General features: G+C 38.5%; 1 protein-coding gene across 1 annotated transcript in view; it reads left to right on the top strand.

The window, feature by feature from the left end:
• Window positions 1–756: 756 nt before the first annotated feature.
• Window positions 757–20,400, top strand: part of COL5A2 (collagen type V alpha 2 chain) — a 118,834-nt gene continuing 99,190 nt past the window's right edge. Inside the window, exon 1 of the mRNA XM_026096058.2 lies at window positions 757–1,306. Within this exon, the coding sequence (XP_025951843.2) occupies window positions 1,204–1,306 (103 nt within the window). The 5' untranslated portion in view covers window positions 757–1,203. The remainder of the gene's footprint in view (window positions 1,307–20,400) is intronic.

The following is a 20,400-nucleotide window of genomic DNA, read 5'->3' as shown; positions in this document are numbered from 1 at the left end:
CACAAGCTTTAGGACTGTGAAATAGCTGTTAGGGACAGAAAAGCTTCCAGCAAATGATATTAGCTGGATCTGTGTTCCCATGCAGCAGGTATAGGTGATCCCATTCTTAGGAAGTGAGGCAATTACTGATTGAGCTTCTTTTCCACAGACCATAAAAACCCTAGGCAGAAAAAAAATGTATCAGTCTACTCCCAGTTGCAAGTGGCACACAGAAGAGAGTTTTAACTAATTCCTATGCTAGAATGTTAATTAAAGTATATTGTTAAGGGCTAAATACTAGGTTGAGGGTTAGGTAGATTGCCAGTTGTCAGGGGACAGAGGCAGACTAGGAGAAAAGAAGATAACTGGATAGTTTGGACTGTCATTATGATGTAAAAAATAGAGCATCTTCCAGAGATTTGCAAGAGTCATCCTAGTGGGTAGGAGAGTAAGTGTATAACATGCTAAACATTTGGGGGAAGATGATGCAGACCCCAAAGGGGCGAAGGAGGAGGTGATGTACAGGAGCCTGACAGCAGGCTGCACTGGTAGCTCTGTTGCCCTTCTCAAGGAATTGGAGTCATGTTTGATAATACAGTTACAGCAAGGCAGGGGGCAGTTATCAAGAGGGAAGAGGAAATCCTCCTCTCAGCAAGCTGGAAGGGATCAAGTTCCTAAACAGTGGATCAGCTCCAAATGGGGCTATATCCTTGTTCCCGGGAAGTGGGGGTGTGTGTGTGTGTGTGGGGGGGGGGCGTTAAAAGCAGAGCTTTCTCTGCCAGACGGCTTCTTACTGAATTATGTTTTGTTCTCCTAATAACTTGTTCTGACACAGCATATGTAGTGCACAGCAGCAGCAAAATATCCTGAAAGTATAGAGAGTAAAGAGAAAAGTTCAAGGAAGAGTGAAGCTAGCTCTGATTCGGTTGTTTACCATCAATCAGACTGTTGCTTGGCAGGGAGTGGATGATTATGAGCCTGAACAAGCTGAAAAGGGGCAGGAAGAGAAGTGGAGGCAGCATTCTTCCTATTTAAAGCTGCATCCCCTGAAAAGAGAGTTTGCAGACTGTGCTGGAGCTGGTGCTGGAAAAAGGGCTTGCAGACTTTGTCCTGGAACTGATGCTGAAAAGCAAAAAGATTTCCCAGCTGGCTTCATGGTGCTAAAATAACCTTACATTTTTGCACTTTTCCCTGCCCAGGAGGATACATGTCTAATATCTAGGCATGATGGCAGTCTGGGTACAAACGAGAACTTTTTTCATCCTTGCTGCTTTATTAGGGCGATTTGTAACCATAAAAGCACAAGAGGAGGAAGAATACGATGGTGGTGAGTTTCTCTTTTCTTTCTCTTGGTATGCTGCGTGCTCATTGCATGATTTGGATAATATGTGGAATGGAAAACCTTTGAGATACAAGAGTTAGGAGATTTTTGGTTTTATATGTTGAGAAGGGGGCTGCGAGGTTTGTGCTTTGGGAATATAATCAGAAGACAGGGTGGTTTTAAAAGTTGGAGTTTTGCAGGGCTCGCAAGTCTCTCTGCATAGTGTTCTGCGAACACAGAGCAGGGGAAGAAGAGATGCAAAATGCTGCTGTGGGGCTCTTAGGAATAAACCCTGCTGCCTGGCATTAACAACATGTGGGGCTGTGGAGACCGAAAAGTTTGCAACAAAAGAAAATGCTTCAGATGAGATTAAATGCAGGCTCTGGGGTTGGAGACGAGCCTGAGCAATCTGAGCTGAGAGAAGTAAACACAGAAGCTTTGCAGGGTGGAGTCTTTTTGCACTGAACTACATCTGTTTTATTACATTCTTTGTTTTAGGGAAATAAAAAAATGTTCCTTTCCTTTCTCCTTTTCTTTTGTTTTCCTTTTCCTCCTCCTTTCTTTCCTTCTCCCTCTCCTCCCCACTCTCTCGCTCTTGCTGCGGAGAGTCTGTTTAATCCCCAGGGACACAGTTTGATGGAATACAGGCTCTCTTGCTTGGTACTTTCCCACCCGTCTGACTTCTTCTAAACCAATTCTGAGCAGTGGTTTAGCAAGCTGTCTGAAGGCAGGAAGGCTGGCAAGCGGACTACCTGACTTGTGTAACATGAACTTTCTTAGGCTTTTTTTATATCCCTTTTTATTTAATATCATTTCAATCCTTGTAAGAGAGATTGATAGTCAATGGAATTTGGTAGTGGCTGTACTCTTTCTTCAATCTAGATGTCCTGCTTTATTTTGGTTCCTGAAATGTGAAAAGACTGGTTGTAGGATATTCTGTAGCTATTGCACTCCTGAACGTATTTTTTGGGCTTCTTGTGAAACATCATTAGACATTATTTGGAAAAGAAGCCAAAGGGACTGGTAAATTAAGATATTGTACAGTTTGCAGTTATTTTATTGTATATTTTCAGTTTTATTTTTCTTATAACGGAACTTCTCCTGTAATATGCTGCATTGCACAATTGAGGAGGATTGAAATCCTGATGAATAAGGTGGTGCAGTAGTTCTGATAATACCACTCTACAAATAAAACTGAGATTATCCTGACTGTGCACAGCTGTGTAAGAAGTCCCACAGAGGGGCCACTTGGTATAATCTTGGGAGTATAACTCCCTTTATTTCCATAGAAGAGACATGTATTTTTCAGGTATATATACAACCAAAGAAAACAGTTGTGAAAATATTGACTTCCCTTTTCAGTATCCATTTAGTAAAAGAAGATGACTTTCTTGCTGTTAAAAAAACAGATTTCTGTGGGGTTAAGTTATTACGTGTCATTTATTAGTTTGTTGCTATTATGGAAATTATGGGATGAGCCAGTAACACCACCTTCTGGGATGTACTTCCCATACACTGATGGCTGGGGAAACTGTGAGAGGTACATGATCTGCCAGAGAGTAAAATATGCTGTAAGAAATTAATGACATCTGTTTGCACTTATTTCACTTATTGATTTTTGTGTTTGAGAATGTAGGAGCTTTTGTCTACCATACATGGGAGCTGCTTCTCCCATGTTGCTTATTTAAAAAAAAAAAAAAACAACCGGAAAACAAAAAAAAACCCCAAAACTATTGGAGTGTTGACAGGGAGGGTGCAGACTGAGGAGGAGGGGAATATATCCTGCACATAGGCCTGGTTTAACTGTATAAACAAGGTTCTTTTAGTTCTGATTTAGTTCCCGATTGAGGCCCACAAAGGTTGCAGAATGTTTTTTTTGTTTGTTTTTTGTTTTTTTTCTCCCTTAGTTTTGCCTTGAGTTTAGTACTAACTTGCGCAGAGGTCTAAGATTAGTGTACGTTGTATTGTACTGCATGTAAATTTATACACCTTGCAGCTTTTGCACTTTTTCCCCTTAGGCGGTCAAATATGCTATTTGAGTGTAGGTGCCATAGTAAACAAATTTCAGAGATCTCTGGAGAAGGAAGGAAGGTACTTCAGAAAGCTTAAATTAGAAAGGTCATCAGATTTTCAGCAAATATGTAGAACACTTTTACCCATCATTTTTCATGCCAACACTGAAAAAGTGAGAAGAAGTAAATAGTAGTTCTCACAAACCGCAGTGAAGGAAAGAAATAGCTTTTGCAAAAGAATCTTACAGAATTTATCACCACAGTGAGTGTGAGATCTATGCCAGGTTCTGTTTTGATAGATAAACTGAAAATTATAAAGCAGGTAAAATGATTTTCAAAAATGTTTAGTACAAGAACTCCAGTGCTTCTTCAAACCAAACATAGTCCTTAACAATTGTTTTTGGCACTTATTATTACGGTGTTGAGTCCTTTTTAACTGTTGCCAGTTTCTATATTCATTTTTTTCTCTTGGAACCATTGCAGATTGATCTATTTTTCTCAAGAATGCTTGGCTGGTAGTTCTGTATAGTACACACTTAAAATGCACACAAAAACCTGAAAAGTAGATGTTTTCAAACCCAGCACAGCACAATAACTGTAGGTCGTTTTGAACCTAGATGTTTTAAGTGTATCCCTTTAAATGTCATTTAGGAATAAAGTCAGCACTTCAAATGCCTAGAAAGAATGAAAGATCCTAGTTTTACATTTGGCTCTTCGTAGAGGTCCAGCTGGTTCAGAAGGGCAATACGGCCAAAAGATGCCCACAAGATAGCTGGAGTCGTGCGCTGCATAAGCACTGAATACTTGGAGGCCCTGAGCACGTGGTGTAGGAGTTTGCATGCACAGTATCATCTTTCCTCTTCCCTCAGGAATCAGTATAGAAGAAATTACTAGCAGAACTGGTGCATACTTCTAGGCAGTTGCTTTCCCACCCACAAGTGTAAATGTGATAGCTTTCTTCAAAGAAGTTATTTTAAAAAAACCTAGAACACTGAGGAACTCGGTGAAAGATCTCTCCCTTGATTCACTTGGATGAGAACTGTGGGAATTGTCTCCCTGTGGAGGATTTGTCTGCCGTGAACTCCATCCAAGCATAGCAGTGATGATCTATTGCCATGATTTCCTATGTTTCTCACTGCAATCCTATATTTGCCATTAGGCTCTCATCAGTTTTTGCAACATGCTCCTGTCTGCATGTTTCATGGCAATTTATGCATCTCTGCCCCACTCTTTTAATGTTAGCCCTACTTCAGCTGAGACCAGTGAGAGACCTGGTATTGATTTAAGAATAGCTGGACTAATTTCCCTCATTCCACTGGGTGACTAAGCAATAATAAACAAGGTCACACCATCCGAATTCATGATCCTCGCTGTCCTCTTTGAATTCTGGAGGTCCTCCACTTTGTCTGGAAACCATACAGAGGAGAGAGGAGAATGGTCTGGCCTTAATGGAGAGAGAAACAACTGCGCTGGTAGAATGGGGGCTAGTAAATATGTCCATTATCCCCTCATTGATACTAGGGATGTTAGGGAGGAAAAAGGTTGATACTCCCCCCCCACCCCTTTCTTCCAACCTTACAGAGAGTCTTTAAAGCCTCCTGAGGAGAGTGATGTGACAGGGAAAAAAAACTCAGCATTTCCAGCTCTCACAATTTTAGCGAGAATCTCATGATACCTGATTTTTGTTTTGCCCCAAAGTTCCAGATCCCAAGATCATTTGCTTATATGCGTACCTCTGTTTTCTTAGAGTTGAGTGTGTGTGTATGTGTGTGTGCGTGTAGGTATTTATGTTTGTGGGTTTAATCATTCCAAACGACTTGAAAATAGAAGTGATTATGGCTCTAAAAAATCAGAAAATGAGAATCCCTCATTTAAAAAAAATGTTGCCGTTCTTTGGGGAGTGACTCATGATTTTTAAATATTTGTGGTTGGCTCCCCAGCTTGTAAAAATGTGGGAAGGAGATTCTACACAGAAATTTCCACAGGAAGAGTCCTCAAGGAGATTCCTTCTACTCTGAGTGGACTCTCGCTCAAAATTATGGAGTCCATAATTGAGCTCCATCAACTTGAGCCACATCAACTCGATTTTTTTTAGTAGATACTTTGTGCTTGAAGAATAATTATGTGCTTTGGTTGTTAGTGCAGGAATTTTTGCCGCAATGTTTACAAATATAGATTATTGTCATAGAAACTGAACGATCATTTCATCCTCTCAATCTCCTCTCAGTCTCACTCTCATTCACATTTTTGCATTCTCCCAGTCCATTTCTTGGTGAAATCCAACTTTGCGATGTATTTCGATATGCTAACACTTTATTCTTTTGGGTTGATTTGTTCATGTAAAACACTACAAGATCAGTCCTGTTTAATAATAATATTTATTAAAATAAAACTAAAACTTTTGCAATTTATGTTAACTTTTTATAACTTTGTTAACTTTTTAGAATAGTTCAGAAAAAATAAATCTCTGCCAAAACCCTGAATGTATTTTAAATTTACCTGTGAAAACCCTTCTTAGAGACATCATCTGCTGTTGAAGTGGTATCTGACCAGATTCCTGTCTGGGTTAAGTGAGTCACAGGAAGTTACATGATTTGTCTGTGATCAGAATTATAACTGGTCACCTCACCAGACTACTCAGTTTTGTGAGAAAAGAAATGCGGGGATTCTTTTGTATTTCTGTAGGGAACCACTGACTCTGAGGGTAGACCAACATATTATGATCCTTTAAAAGAATTAAGCAGATGTTCATGGCCTGGGTGCAACTATTTTTCAGTTTACAGAGAAAGGCAATGATCTCAGTGCCAAAAATTATAAAGTAATAATAAAAAATAGTGGACATTCCAGCTGGAGACATGTGATCTATCCTTATATGTACACTGATTGTTTCCCCCTTGCGTGTCTTTGTGGCCTTGCTCATTTTTGTGTAAGGCCCTGATGATAGAAGAACTGAGAAACAGTCGATTAGAAAGAATAAATCAGAGAGTGCTGATTGAATAGATGCTCAGTTAGATCAGGGAAGAGAGAATGGATTTGCACTTTAATACCTTATTCTATATACAAAAGACCCTATTCTTAATCTAATGCATAAGGCAAAAATAAGTATTCTTCAGTGTAAAATGAATAAATTAATCAGATTAACTTGGAATTTCAGTTTTTAACAAAGGCTTCTTGGAGTTTGAAACTGCAGAACACTAGGAAAGATTGTTGCACTCTCTGCGTGAAATCTCAGATGGCAACAGAACCACCTTGTTAAACTGCAGCTCTAAAGCCCTGGCTAGAATGTCTTGTGCAGAAGGTCAGGTGTAACTTGAACTGGAATGTGTGATGCATTAATTCAATATATAATAAAAAGGGTATGAGGAAAGCTGTTTTTTTTTAGTAATATCATACATTAATTATTCTTTGGTTATTTAAGAAATCATGTACTTTAAAGTTTCAGTAAAATTGCATACGTCACATAACATTTTGAGGATGAGAGGTACTTTAGAGATGACATGTTTCCTGATTACATGTTTAATGGAGTAAGTACATTATGTGTATACAAATCACACCTTGCTTCCACAGCTTTTTATCGTATATTACATTTTAAAGACCTGGATACGATTTACAATCCCATAATTGAGAGGGTCACCCTGGATTTAAGTTCAGAGAAATTAAAAGTGTTAGTTCTGTTGCTGAGCTACCAAAAAGGATAAAACAGTGATACCGTCTATAGGAAGTAACGCAACCTTGACTGTAATCAGAGGTGATTCAGGGACACCTTCATGATGAAGACTTTAGCTGTAAACCTATATTTTTTTGCCATAATTAGTCCAGCAAGGAAATAATTTCCTTAATTCCTTAAATAATTTCACCAAATCATGAATTCCTCCATATTCTGATCATGGCTCTGGCTTATCAGTCCATCTCATTTGTTATCATCCACTTGTTAACTAAGTTGTAGTGTTAAGCAATTTTAAGCCAGTGAGAGTCTCCCGACTACTTTTGAAGGATTAACGGTTGCAGCAAAGTTGCACTAGCTGTGGCCATAGGCATCTTGTTGAAATATGGCCTCGGGAACACTAAAGCACAGTAGATGTCGTGACCCATGTGTTTTCTGTGCATGTTGCAGGCTCTGCAGCTGTGGTTTATGTTGAAAGCATCCATGTTGCTTAAAAAGAGTCCGAGTTGGGGTGGGCTCATGAACTGCGTTAGTGTGCCTTGATGGGTTGTGCAGAACATGTGGTCTTGTGCTAAGGCACAATATGAGGGCGTCATCTTTACCATGCAGGACTCGCAGGAACTCTGCAGAATTGAAATGCGTGTTTGGGTGTCCGCAATGTGGATGCTGGGCCAGACTGTGCCTGGTAGACCCTCATCAGCAGGTGAGCCACATGGGCATGAATCAGGCTGGGCTGGCTTAGCAGATGAATTTCAAAGAGAAAGCAACAGGCAATTTTGTTCCTAAGTTGCCCAGTATTACTTGAATTTGTCTACTGTAACATGCATGTTGTATTTATACCATTTCAAGTAAGACATTTGTTGGAACTGGTGAGAGGAAGCATATTGTGGACCTGGTGTGTTGTGTAACTGGCAAGGTTGTAAAATTTTCATCAACAGTTCAGTAGGCTTTGGATGTTTTCCAAGTTAACAATTTAAAAGGCCAAAATGTTTGGACTTCATTGTTACTATTTGTAAGCAAGGGCGCTTAGACTCTCTTGTTTCCAAACTGTTTTCATGATGAAATTGTGAATTTTAATTTTCAGTAATTTCCAAGTGAATATTTAAAATTTTAGCATATATGATAGGAGGGAAAATAGTTACTTACAATGGGAAATACAATTCCCCTTAAGTTTGTGCAGTGGTATGGAATTTTGATGTCATGATGGCATAGAAAACCCTTACAATAGACCAAGAAAATTGTTGATGATTCTGAATTTGTTCTGAGTCTATGTTAGGGGCTTATTCTTACTGGAAAATATTAATAGAGAATATTCTAACTGTGACTTTCTTTAATGCTCTAGTATCATTGATTGGGAACTAGAGTCATTATTCTTTTGTTCCTGGAAAAAAATGATAGTAATTTTGTGCACTTAAAGATCTCGTATTAATTATATATTCATCCAGTATAACTTACCACTGAATTCTATTTTCAGCTTTTATAATTCAATGAAGTGTGAGCCCAGGCATGTGAATTTCCTCTAAAATCCTGAAAGGTGCCTCAGACTTCATTCTGTGTGAGATTCCCTTCTGCTAGAAGGTCCAGGTAGCACACTCATCCTCAGTGAAAACTCTGACATGCAGTGTCAGATGTGGGGAGAGCTTGGCTGTCACTGAATTTGTTAAAAAGGAATACTTGTTTCATATGCTTGTTTCAATACTAGGTTGATTTATGGTTATGAAAATAAAGTACAGGAAGCTTTGGATGCCAATAAAACATTGTTACTGTGGTAATTAAGATAAAATATCCGAACTGTTGCATATAATTATCCTTTCTTACTAAACCATATAAAATTTCCATAGCCTGCTATGCTGTCTTTTATTCTTGTAGTGAGAGACAATTTCATTATTCCATCATCCCACCTGCTCTTGCTGCTGAAAGGTCATGTGCTATATAAGCATGAAGACTCAGAGTGATTATCAGAGGGCCAGTGATGTGATGATCTCTTGTGCAGGAGCCCTCTATGCAGATCTTTTGATTCTGTTTTTATTAGCTGGTGAAGATAGGTCTTGTCTTTGGAGAGCTACTCTAAGCTTGTTCTTTGACCGTGCTGCTGCCAACTGAAGCTTTATTGGAGATGTTTCGGAGAATGTGTATTGTTCTGCATCTTCAGGCAAAATAGTGCAGGTGGGAAACTGATCTAACAGAGGTGTTTTTATACTGAAAGACTTCCACAGTGTTTTGTGTCTTCATTGGTTTTCATTTATAGCTTTGGACAAGTAAGCAGGGGGGCTGAAGAATTCATTTTAATCTCTGGGCCTCTGTTCTCTGGATAGTGTGACTGAATAGAAACAGAAGCAGTGACTCTGGTACTGCTGGCTGGAATTCAGAGTTTTGGACAGAAACTCATTTAGAGTAGGAACAGAAGAATAAACTGTCTCTGAGACCTGTTCCTTGCAGTGCAGTAGATGTCCGGTTTAGAAAGTCCATACCATGTCTGCTCTGTATACTCTTGGGTCATAAAATGCTTGCCAGAGGCTTCAGCCAGCTGAAGATCTGAAGTGAAAGAATAAAGGCATAATGATGTCATGTAGGAACAGACTAAGGGAGATCAGAAGTATCATCAAGAGTCTGTGTCCTGGCGCAATTGCTCCAAGATTAAAATTGCAGTCTAAAATGATAATGAAAATAAGCCTAAAAGACATGGAGAAACTGTCCCTTATTTTAAAAGAACTTCTATCACATTTCCCTGGATAGTCATAGTATTACAGGTAACTTCAGAGTCTATATTGAGACTTTTGCTTAAAAAAGTCCTCTCTCTACCAAGAGATCATAGAATACCTTGATTGATTTTTAATTCACTTTACAGTCTGAGTTCTCATGTCTCCCGTCTTGTTAAATATCCCAACAGGCCAAGAAAAAATAGATGAGTAAAAATTAAAGCAGAAGCAATAGACAGAAGCTGTTCTTGCTTGATTGCCCATTTCCATTCAGCTTTTCACAAACACTTTATTTACAGGTTTCTACCAAATCTTTTGATGTAATGAAAACATAATGTAATGACATAATGATCACTATCCTATGATAATTATTTTTGTATCATTTTCTGCCTATCTTAAAGCAGTTCTTTCCTTCAGCTACAGTGCATTAAGTTTCCCAAATGCTGCAGGTCACATGTTCAGTGGCTGGGTAACAGTATCCTGTGGCACATTGCTGAGATAAATATTTGAAATTTCACAGGCTAGAAGAACTTTCTGTAGACAATGGTATATGATTAAGATTATTTAGGCATAGGTCCAATTTAGCTATCCTAAGAGTCAGTGCTATTTGAAGAGAATGAGGTTACCCTGAATTATGAATTATTAACAAGTAATGGAATTGGCAAGTGTATGCCTTTTTTAATAGAATATAGGCTTTCTCTTTTCTTGGGCTTTCCCATTTGCAGTCTGTACTAATGATCAGCCTTCTGGGAGGAAAGATACTATCCAGTGGTTGGGTCACCTCCTAGACTGTTGGAGGTTTTCTGAAGTTTCTCTTCCCACTTGAAAGTGCGAAAGTGCGAATTTATTGTGACTTATCTCCACAAGGTTCCCAGTTCCAGTGGTAGTCATATTTAGCACAAGAGGTTGTGGTTGAGAAAGGAGAAGATTCTTGGTGGAACCTGTGGCCAGGCCCCTAGAAAGCTGTCACTGAAGTGGAGATTAAACACTTTAGCTGGCAAAGTACATTTTGGTTCTGTGATCATCCTGGCTTAACATTGCCTAGCAGGATGACTGCTGATATCCATGCTAGCTGAAGCTTTCTTAAGCTGTCAGCTGTTACTTCTACAGGCAAAGGTCCTTTCTTATAGTTTTGGAAAATTCTTCATTTATTCATCAGGAAATTTGAAAAATGTTAGATTTAAAGTCTTTGGAGATGTGAACAGATCTTTCCAATGTATTTTAGAGGTGAAATTCGTAGATTGTACTGTAGGCCCACTATGCCCCTAAGGGAGGACTTTAGCCTCATTCGTCGTGTGTACTGTGGAATCATAATTTACTCTGCTGTTGTTGCGAGGGAAAGACCTCATTCGTCGTGTGTACTATGGAATCATAATTTACTCTGCTGTTGTTGCGAGGGAGAGACTTTAAAGATTTTCTTGCTTTTCTCAGATAGTTTTAAAAGACTGTTGCTTGATGGCTTTATGCTGTGTCAATGTAAAAGTATTTGACTGCTAGTAAAGCATTTGGTCCACTGTCTCATGAAATCTTAGACTCAAAGTTAGTGTTGGATTGAATGTTACTGTTGTGAGTGAGGGGGAGAGAAATTAATTAAAGGTACACGATTATTAGTAATGTATCTCTATTGTGCATGATATCTCGTGGTTTCACAGATGGTCTTCTGTAATCATCTAGAACAGGAAAGAAACAGGATGCTAATGCAATTTATAGATGATACTGAAGAATGAAATACTTGCCCTCTGTGCAAAAAATACAGGAAAGAAATACAGAGAACAGAATTATCTTAGAAAAAGGTACGCTAGAGTGATTCAGTAGCACTGCCCCCCCCCCCCCCAAGTGTTAAGTATATGAAAGGTGTAGGAAGAGATAGCTCTTGAGGGTAAAAACAAGTAAAATTTGAGATTGTATTATACTGTGCGATCAGAGGAGAGTAAAACTAAGAGTGCTATTCTCTTTATCAGGTAGTAGGATCTAGTAGAGAAAAACATATTTCTCATGAGCCAAATCAGGAGGAAAGGATGTGGAATAGGAAAAGAGGATTTTGTTCATCCTTGAATGATTAAGAGCCTGTCAGACCAAGTGATACATGGAAATTTAGGGGACACAGCCAGCTGGAATAGGGGAGATGTTTGGATGATTGTATCTTTTTAATTCAAGGTTTTTGCCACGTGTGTGCCTGCCAGACTAAATAACGCTTAGTGTGTCCAAAGATCCCAGAAAGGAAATCAAAAGGAAGCAAGACAGACAAGAACTTCCCAGAGATGCTTCGGGTATGAGGTGGAGCTGATACCTCTTGAGGAGCCCTTGGCTATCTGTGATTGAGACAATGTTGCCCTGTTGTGCTATCAGGTTCTGGAAAAAGGAGTGGAACTAGTTTGCATTTTCCACTCCTTCACTGGCACAAGCAGCAAGTAGTATCTTTTTTTCTCTTTATTCATTTTCCATTGAAGGGGAGACTTCTGTTATTAAAAACCAAAATTAATACATACATTGAAAATCTGTTGGATTCCTAAAGAGGCGGCTGTAAACAGCCTCTTAACTTGATGCAGTTAAAGAACTCCAAAAGTTGAAAGTGTATTTTTTCTTTAACTCTTACTCAAAAGGAACATGGAAGAGTAGCCAGATCAAACAGATATAGCTAGCTTTTCACATGCTACACATCAACCTTGGTAGTGTTTCTTTAGGAACGTGAGTATTAAAATAATGTTTCTGAGGTGAGGCTTACAAGGTGGAATTGGAGCATTATGTGCACTTGCATCTCATGACATACAGCATCTGATTTGTTAGCTATCTTGTGTTTTATAAAATGAACCTTTAAAAACACAGCTTGAATTATCTGAATAGTGAAGGGGAATGCACATGGGAACAACTTCTGGAGAAGTGGTTGAGACTTTCATAGACCAGGTATTCAAATCATAGTACTTTTATGTGATTATTATAGGCTGATCATAGACTCCCAATTTTGCATCTGAAATGCGATTTTGACCACTAAAGGCTTTGTTTCCAAGAAGTCTTAGTGTAATAAATAGATAATGTATTTTAATTTCCAATTGCATGTACTAGAAAAAAAACCCCCAAAAATCTGAATGTAATATTCCATATTTATTTTAAATATCCTTAATTTAGAACTCATTCAAAATAGGAATGTCCTTTATATTGGGCTCTCAAGCTACCAGTATAAATGCTTAATTTTTTAATAGAAACTCAGAAGTGTTTGTACCTTGTTGCATGTTAAATTTTAGATTAGTGCAATGGAATATGCTTTTAATTTGGAGGGAAGCCCCTGAACTCTCAGTCAGAAGACTTAAATATTCCATAGCCAGGGAGTATTTGGATATTTGGAAAGCTGCTGCTTTTTTTTTTTTTTTTTTTTTTTAATAAAAGGTAGTGTGGTGTCTCAAGACATCAGACATTCCCACTGTATGGGAACTCCATTGCAAGACAAATGCATCTCACTGGTGAAAGTGGTGGAGGATGATTTCCAGATGTTTAAGTGCTTACTTTGGCAAGAATTGCAAAATACTGGAACATGCATTGGCAACAAAGAAAGAAAGGAAGTAGAGAACCTGATGTAAGAGACATCAGGCTCTGCGACAGGCAAGGCAGAACATGGAAAATGGAGCCATGTGGGGAAGGAAAAGCCAGCAAAACAGTATGGCTGCTCTGATAGCACTGGACGTTAAAATTATATTAATGACTGGCAGAGTGCCAGGAGTCTACTTCAGAAATTGGGAGTGAGAGGTTTGACAAATTGTCTTTTACCTGTTTTTCATTTTTTCAGTTGAAACTTTTGCTCTAGGGCTAAAAAATTTTATCTGAACCTGGATACTGAGATTGAGTTTTAGCATGATTTGAGTTTATGTTATTTTACAAGGCAGGACCTTCCTTTGAGTTTGTTCAGTGCCAAGCCCAAAGCATCTTTGATCTCAGATGAAACTTTAGAGTGCTACTATAATATACATACTGAGACATAATAATATATTTGTGGAATTGCATGTGTTTTCATGCTGCATAGCTTGACCAAGGTTCAGAAGTATAACCTAGCTCCTTAGCAAAGAAACCTCTAGACAGTGAACCAAATAAATTGTTGCTAGCTGTGGGGTTTCGGTAAGCACACCTCTCTGCTTTATCGCATTATACCAAATTGTACACTTTCCTTGTGTATTAGGGATATTTGGCGGGGGGGGGGGGGCAGGAAAAGGAGGGTGCAATCCCAGTATCTTGAGCTCTTCAGGCTACTCATTTGCTGTCATGAAGAATGCTAGGGCCAGCTGCTGTGAGCTGTATTGCTCTGATTTTTGTTAGTGGTGTCTTTCTAATGGTTTTAAAACTGAGGATATGGAGCACCTTTTTTTTTTTTTTTTTTTTAATCCCCCCCCCCCCCCCCCAAGCTGTTCTCAGTTTGTTTGAGCCAGCCCTGGTTTCCTAGGAAACCCCTGTGGTATGGATTTTTTTTTTCTATTTTACAGACACTGTGCAAGATAGGCAGTTTATTTTGTATGTGTTTGAATGTAATGAACAGGAAAAAGTAAATATTTGGTGATTTACAACTTCAGTTCAACAGAATACTTGTGAGCCTAAATTTAACCACACGAATGGCCTTATTTCTTGTAATGAGATGACTTGCACCTAGTTATGTTTGCCTGACTACCTTAATGAATAAAGACAGTAATTTATTTCTTTTTCATTTGGAAGATGTCAGGAAACATCAGGATCTATTTATTTGACATAAGAATTAAGAATTAATTAGGAAAAATGATGCAGCAGTAGGTAAGTTGTGATAAAACAGTAGAATTTGTAGTCATAGAAAGATTGTATCAATTATATTGAAATAATTTGAAGTGCACGTAGAGATTATTTTCACATAAGGAGTGTTGTTTGAATGTATTATCACTGGAATGTTAAAGTTGTGCATACTTTTCATAATCAATGCTGAAATTAAGCAATGCAGAGTTTTGCTATCTGTACTTTCTGCCCAAATTCACATGGTTTTGACTAAAGGTGGTACCAGTCCTGAGTAAACATCAGCTCACACACACAGCCATTAACAAACACAGCCCAGTTTCTGGTTTCAGCAGAAACGATGAGAATCTCTGTGGCTTCGATCTGAGTTTCTTTACTCAAATCTTGCAAAAAAGGTCATCGCAGAATCTCAGTGCCTAAGAACTAAAAGCAAGTTAAGGTTTTCAGGCTTCTAAGGACCAGCTATTTACTTAGTATGATAGATAAACTCCTGATAAATTTTAGGTGAAGCTACATAATGTTCAGTGAAGATTTACGTTTGAGGTGGGATTAAGCATGCCTAAACTGGATAGTAATTTGATACTTGGTTGTATGTAACATCATAATCCATAGCTCTGCCTGGAAGAATGTGCTTCAGGAGACCTACACTGGGCTGACGATACTGGAAGAAAACTTGACTACTCTTGGAAGCGGGAGGCTACCTACAGCCCTGCTTTCCAACAGGCCACAGCTGTGGCTTAATCTAAATCCCATAAATGTCGGTGAGCATTGCCTGAATCCTATGGGAAGAAAACTTTCTGATGTGATCCTTCCCTGCCCCTCTCATATTGGGGCAGGAATCACAACTGAGCAATTTGCGATGCACATCTGTAAAAGCTACACGAGAGTAAGAATCTGCTGGTCTTATTCATGCCTGCATCAAACTTCCCTGCTTTAAAAGCCTCAATTACTTCATTGCGATCACTTGGCAAGTCAGATACTGTTCAGTAAAGAAGTAAAAGCATCTTCTCTGTGAGGCTAAGGCTTCTGTTGTGTGGGGGTTTTTTTTGTTTTTTGTTTTTTTTCCAAGCCTGCCTATCCCATAGGTTAAATTTTAAACTTTTGAAGACTATTGGTCTGAAAAGGTTATGTCTATTTGTGAGGTAAAATGTATCTGTGGGCTGAAAGATGATGAGTTGAAGTGAAAGCATGTGCTGTTGTATGGTATGTTATTCAGATTTACTAACCATTTGCTGATACTCAGACAGCAAGCTCTTAAATTCCGGGAGTTTATAGGCTCATCACATGGTAACTTAAGAGCGCTGTTCTTTGAGAGAGTTGTGAAACACTGCACAGCAGTCATTACAATGAATTACAATGTACACATATGCTATTTGGGGCCTGTATGTGAAGTCTGTTCTCCAGTTTGTTCTTTTCTTTCTACCCTCACAGAAGAAAAAAGGAATGGATTTACTATATCCTTATTATCTCCTACCATAAGAAAAAAACCTAAATCTGGCTAGAGTTAACGGAGTGGTTCATGTTCTGACTTTCACTTTTTTGTTTACTGTGAAGCCGTCAGGTTTAGAGCTGAGGGTTTTCAGGGTTTTTTGAGGGTCTTAGCCAAAGGGTATGTTTTTTCGAAAACTAGTTTCAAGTGATTGTTTGTCAGAACTACCAGCTTATATGTCTGGTCACAAAGAAAATAAAAGTCAGAATGATTTTTCTGATTTTGATTTCATTTCTTTTTAAGACAGCTAAATTAATTCTTCATCTTGATCTTGCTTTTCTTTGATCTTTTTGCCTTTGGAGGCTTAAGGACTGAAATTCCTCCTTGAAGTCTGGAAGATTTATAATTTTCTAAGTCATTTGTTTATTCAGTTTAATGCTGCTCACAATGTAATGTAAATATCAGGACTCTGATGCTCCTAAGTATGTGGATAGCATTGACTTGTAACCATTTATCCAAATGGCAAAGCTAGCTTTAGGACAATTGTCAACAGTCAGGCAAAGCTAATAATAATAATAATCCTGAGCCATTCCGATATCTAGCAGATTGTGCAGGTTAGAACACGCTTAGGCCTGTTCTCTTGGACTCTTTTTCAATAGGTAAAAGGGTTCTTTTTCCTCAGTTATCTACTATAAACATGATGGGGATTTGGCAAAAGATTTTTGAGCTAATGCAAGATAAGCTGGTCTTGCCGCTCCGTGTGTCCATAAAGGCAAGGCTTCTAATAACGATGAGCCTAGCCTAAGATTCTTGCCTTGCTCTGAGAAGACAACAACAAATAGTATAGCACAACTACAGTTAGTTTAATAAAAGAAATTGTTTGAGTCTGGTATCCTTCATTAAACTGAAAAACTAAGCTAATATCCTCAGTTTGATTAGAAATAGCAAAGTCAAATTTTCAGGAAAACGTAGAGGTATTAGAGGGGAAAAAGGCAACAGCTGTGTAACCTGTAGGTCATTGCAGGTGATACACAATTAAAATTACATTATTATTTTTTGTGTGATACAGCACAATCTCTTTAGGCATCTGAAAGGTTACTTTCAAGTCTTAATGAACTAAATATATTCTGTTTTCCTAAGGATGCTGTAGGTGTGTGTGCCATTCTTCATCTGTAGCTTTTCTGCACATTTTTGTAGCCCAGTAATAGATTTGGAGCCAGGAGAAATTGCAGGTGTGGCCATTAGCCTTGCCTATTCATGTACTATAGTCTGAAGGACATGAAATGTTTCCTGAAAATGCTTCCTCAGTCTCTTTTAGCTTACAATGATTTTCTTAGTTTTTCTTTTTTCCCCCTCTCTTTCTGTGGGAAACATATAGAAGCTTGCTGCCAGACAGTTCTGATTTTGAATATGGAATTGTCTTCACACAAAGTGCCTGAAGGCAATGTTTTTCTTTTAACCCAACTAAATATGTAATGAGTTTTCCAGCACCTGTGGCAGTACATTCACTGTTGTATTATGAAGAGCCTGCCATGCTCGCAAAATTCAGGTTTTCTTAGCCTTTGAAATTTCTGGTGTGTCATGTGCAATTAAAGCTGAAGTTGTGTGTTCTGCCGGTGCTTTAGATGCTTCTTAATGAGAGAAACTGTCTGCAGAAAGAAACATCGCTAACATGTACTGTTTGGTCTGGATATGAACATCTGCCTTTTCTAATCTAGTCAGAAGAAAAGATTTGGTGAAATCTTAAACAGGCTGGTATGTATATTACCTAGGCTATATCAGAATATTAAGAAGGATAGAAGAGAGTTTAGAAAAAAACATACACGGATTACAACTCCCTTTGATCCAAACTGACTCGAAATTACAAAGAATCTGTATAGACCAATGCCAGCATTGTAAGAGGCTGGTGGCAAGATACATTCAAAGAGAACTCCTGAGTTGAAAAAAGTGTTTGTGTCTCTATGTTCTGTAACTCTTGCAGCACCATGTCTGCTACGCCAAGGTTCCCCCGCCAAAGTGGTCTGACTGGAGTACAAGCTAACAGAAAGAATACTTTTTTTTTTTGCTTGAGGTGTATTCTTTCTGAGTCATAATCCATTTGAACTTTCTTATCATAGTAAAATATCATCCCCTTTCCAAAGTAGTCTGTGTGCACTAGTGAGTTAAACCTGAGTTGCTTAATGCATTTAAGAATGTTACACTGCTAATAGGTAGGGAAATGGAAGCATAGAGTGATTAGATTTGTATTTCCAAATGTGTGCTAATTCTGAATGTTCATCTCAAGCCCCTGGCTATCTAGACCTTGCATTCACAGATTTATTCACACAATCACCTTTTGAATAAGGATGTTTCACAGTGAGCCCTTGACACCTGTTTTACACCAGGAATTTTTTATTGTATAGCTTAGTTGCAAAAGAATGCCTTGCTTGGCAAAAGACTATTACACTGATCTTCATGTGCTGTCCTGCTTGGAAGAAGGTGCTTTTGTTAACAGATACGGTTTATATGGATGCTATTTTGCTCTTTCATTGTTTGTTACCAGATGTGCCTCTGGGATTTAAATTATTGCCCTTAAGATATTCTGAAGAAAAATTCTGTTCCAAATGAAGTGATCGCATTCTTTGTACCTTACCAGTTGGCTCTCCTGTTTTGGTGCCTGATCACTTGATTCCCTAGGGAGTATTCTTTTTGGAGAGAGCTGCCTGTAATGAATTAGGCCTGTTTTCCATATTGACCATAAATAGTACATAATTCCTTAAATTCAGCCAAGCATAGCAATGAGGTGCATATAGAAAATTTACTTCACAGAGGGATTTTACAGACCTTGCACTGCAGTTAAGTTGAAATTACATAGTTATTTGTGGGAGTTGTATGGTTAGTTATACCCTGTGCTGTGCCTTCCTCCAGTTTTGTGCCATGAGAGACATTTATCATCTGAATGAGCACTTCTGTGAGGTTGGCCATTTGAATATTTTATTATTTACAGTATTACTGGATAATAATAATGGCTTCATGTTGCTAATTCGATACCCTTACAATAATGTTCATTTCCCAGACAGGAATTTTAGCACAAATTTATTCTTTGATATTTTTAGTTCAGCCAGTCAAGACATTCATCTATGCATATGTCTCTGTATTTATAAAAAAAACCCCACCAGTTCCAGGCTCAGATTGTTACTCAGAACTCGTTACTCAGGCCTCCGTTAAGGGCAGGCGGATTCAGAAGGTCTAGTTTCTCTGCAGTGTAGGGGCAGGAGATGATGGAGGGAGTTTCACTCTGGAAAGCTGACATTTCTGACAGTGGAGCAGGATTCGGAGTCACTTTTGACTGGATATCTCCACTGCAGGTTTGTCTCCTTCTTAGGACGTGAAGCACATTTTGGGCAGAGGTTTCACTTTTATTTAACTAAGAATATTAAGTTTCCTCCTTCATTGCATATGCCTGTTTTCCATGTTCAAAGCAATGCAACCAGCCAGCACTCTGTACTGGTTCCTTCCTCATGCCCAGCACATGTTCAGCTCAGTCTCTGGGTCCCACCTCCTGGTGCTGGGCCAAACTAGGAATTCCCGAGTTCCTGATTTCTCACTTCTGCCAAAATTCTTTTTATTTTAGGCATTCTCCTAATTTTGAGGGGAAAAAGGGGAAAGTTGGTTTATTTAATATTTACCAATTACCATTTGTGAAGCAAACAATTAGAAGACCAATTATTTATTGACAGCCTGTATTATGGTTGAGTTGATTTCTGCATCGGAAAAGTTCAAAAAAACTCAATTTTTCTTGTCATCCTTAGTAGATTAGCATAACGGAAACAAAGTGGTTAATTTCAAATGAATGTTTCAAACAGCAGGATTTTATTTTCACAACTAAACTAAGCTGATTTGTGAAATGGAAACTTCACTGTGATTCTTGTACAACTTGGCACTGCACTACCTAACTTTACCTATAGTGGAAATATTTTTCACGTAATAGAAATAGTTTGAGGTAGAGACACTTGTGCAGATGCTGTATTTAACTGAGATGGTAAGCATTTTATTTGAATGCAATATTAGCAGGTTTGTTAGCACAAGAAAAATTTTGGCTGTGAAAATGAGGACTGAAACATGCTTATTTCTTAATGAAGCTCTTAGGAGGTTCTCATGTTTTACTTATTTTTTCTCTGGTCTGCAGTGTGTGATGTAAGTTCAGAGCTTGGGAATAGTGTGAGCGAAAATTGCTTGGAAATTGAAGTCCCTTTCACCTGAAGAGATTGTGTCTGCAGTAGACGCTGAGACGCAGAAGCAGTTCCTCTTCCAAGGGCTGCATCGAGGCAGTTGCTGTATGTTACTAGCCTGTGCCACTCTTCTGGGCTGGTACCTTTAAATGCCAAGTGGGTCTTTGTTTTTTCTGAAATCAGCACCATACCAGGGAAATAATGGCAATTCACCATTTATTTACTTCAGCTTCCATAAAAAGAGGCCTATCCCAGGCTCTAGGCAATCTGCCATCAATTATCCACACAATTCATAACAATAAAAGCAAAAAAGTACCAAACCATACCCACATTTGCCCAATG

This window comes from Dromaius novaehollandiae, chromosome 7 (assembly GCF_036370855.1).
Source record: "Dromaius novaehollandiae isolate bDroNov1 chromosome 7, bDroNov1.hap1, whole genome shotgun sequence".
NCBI classification, from domain to species: Eukaryota; Metazoa; Chordata; class Aves; order Casuariiformes; family Dromaiidae; genus Dromaius; species Dromaius novaehollandiae.
Note: the sequence above shows the minus strand (reverse complement) of the source record. Positions and strands in the feature narration are given on the sequence as shown.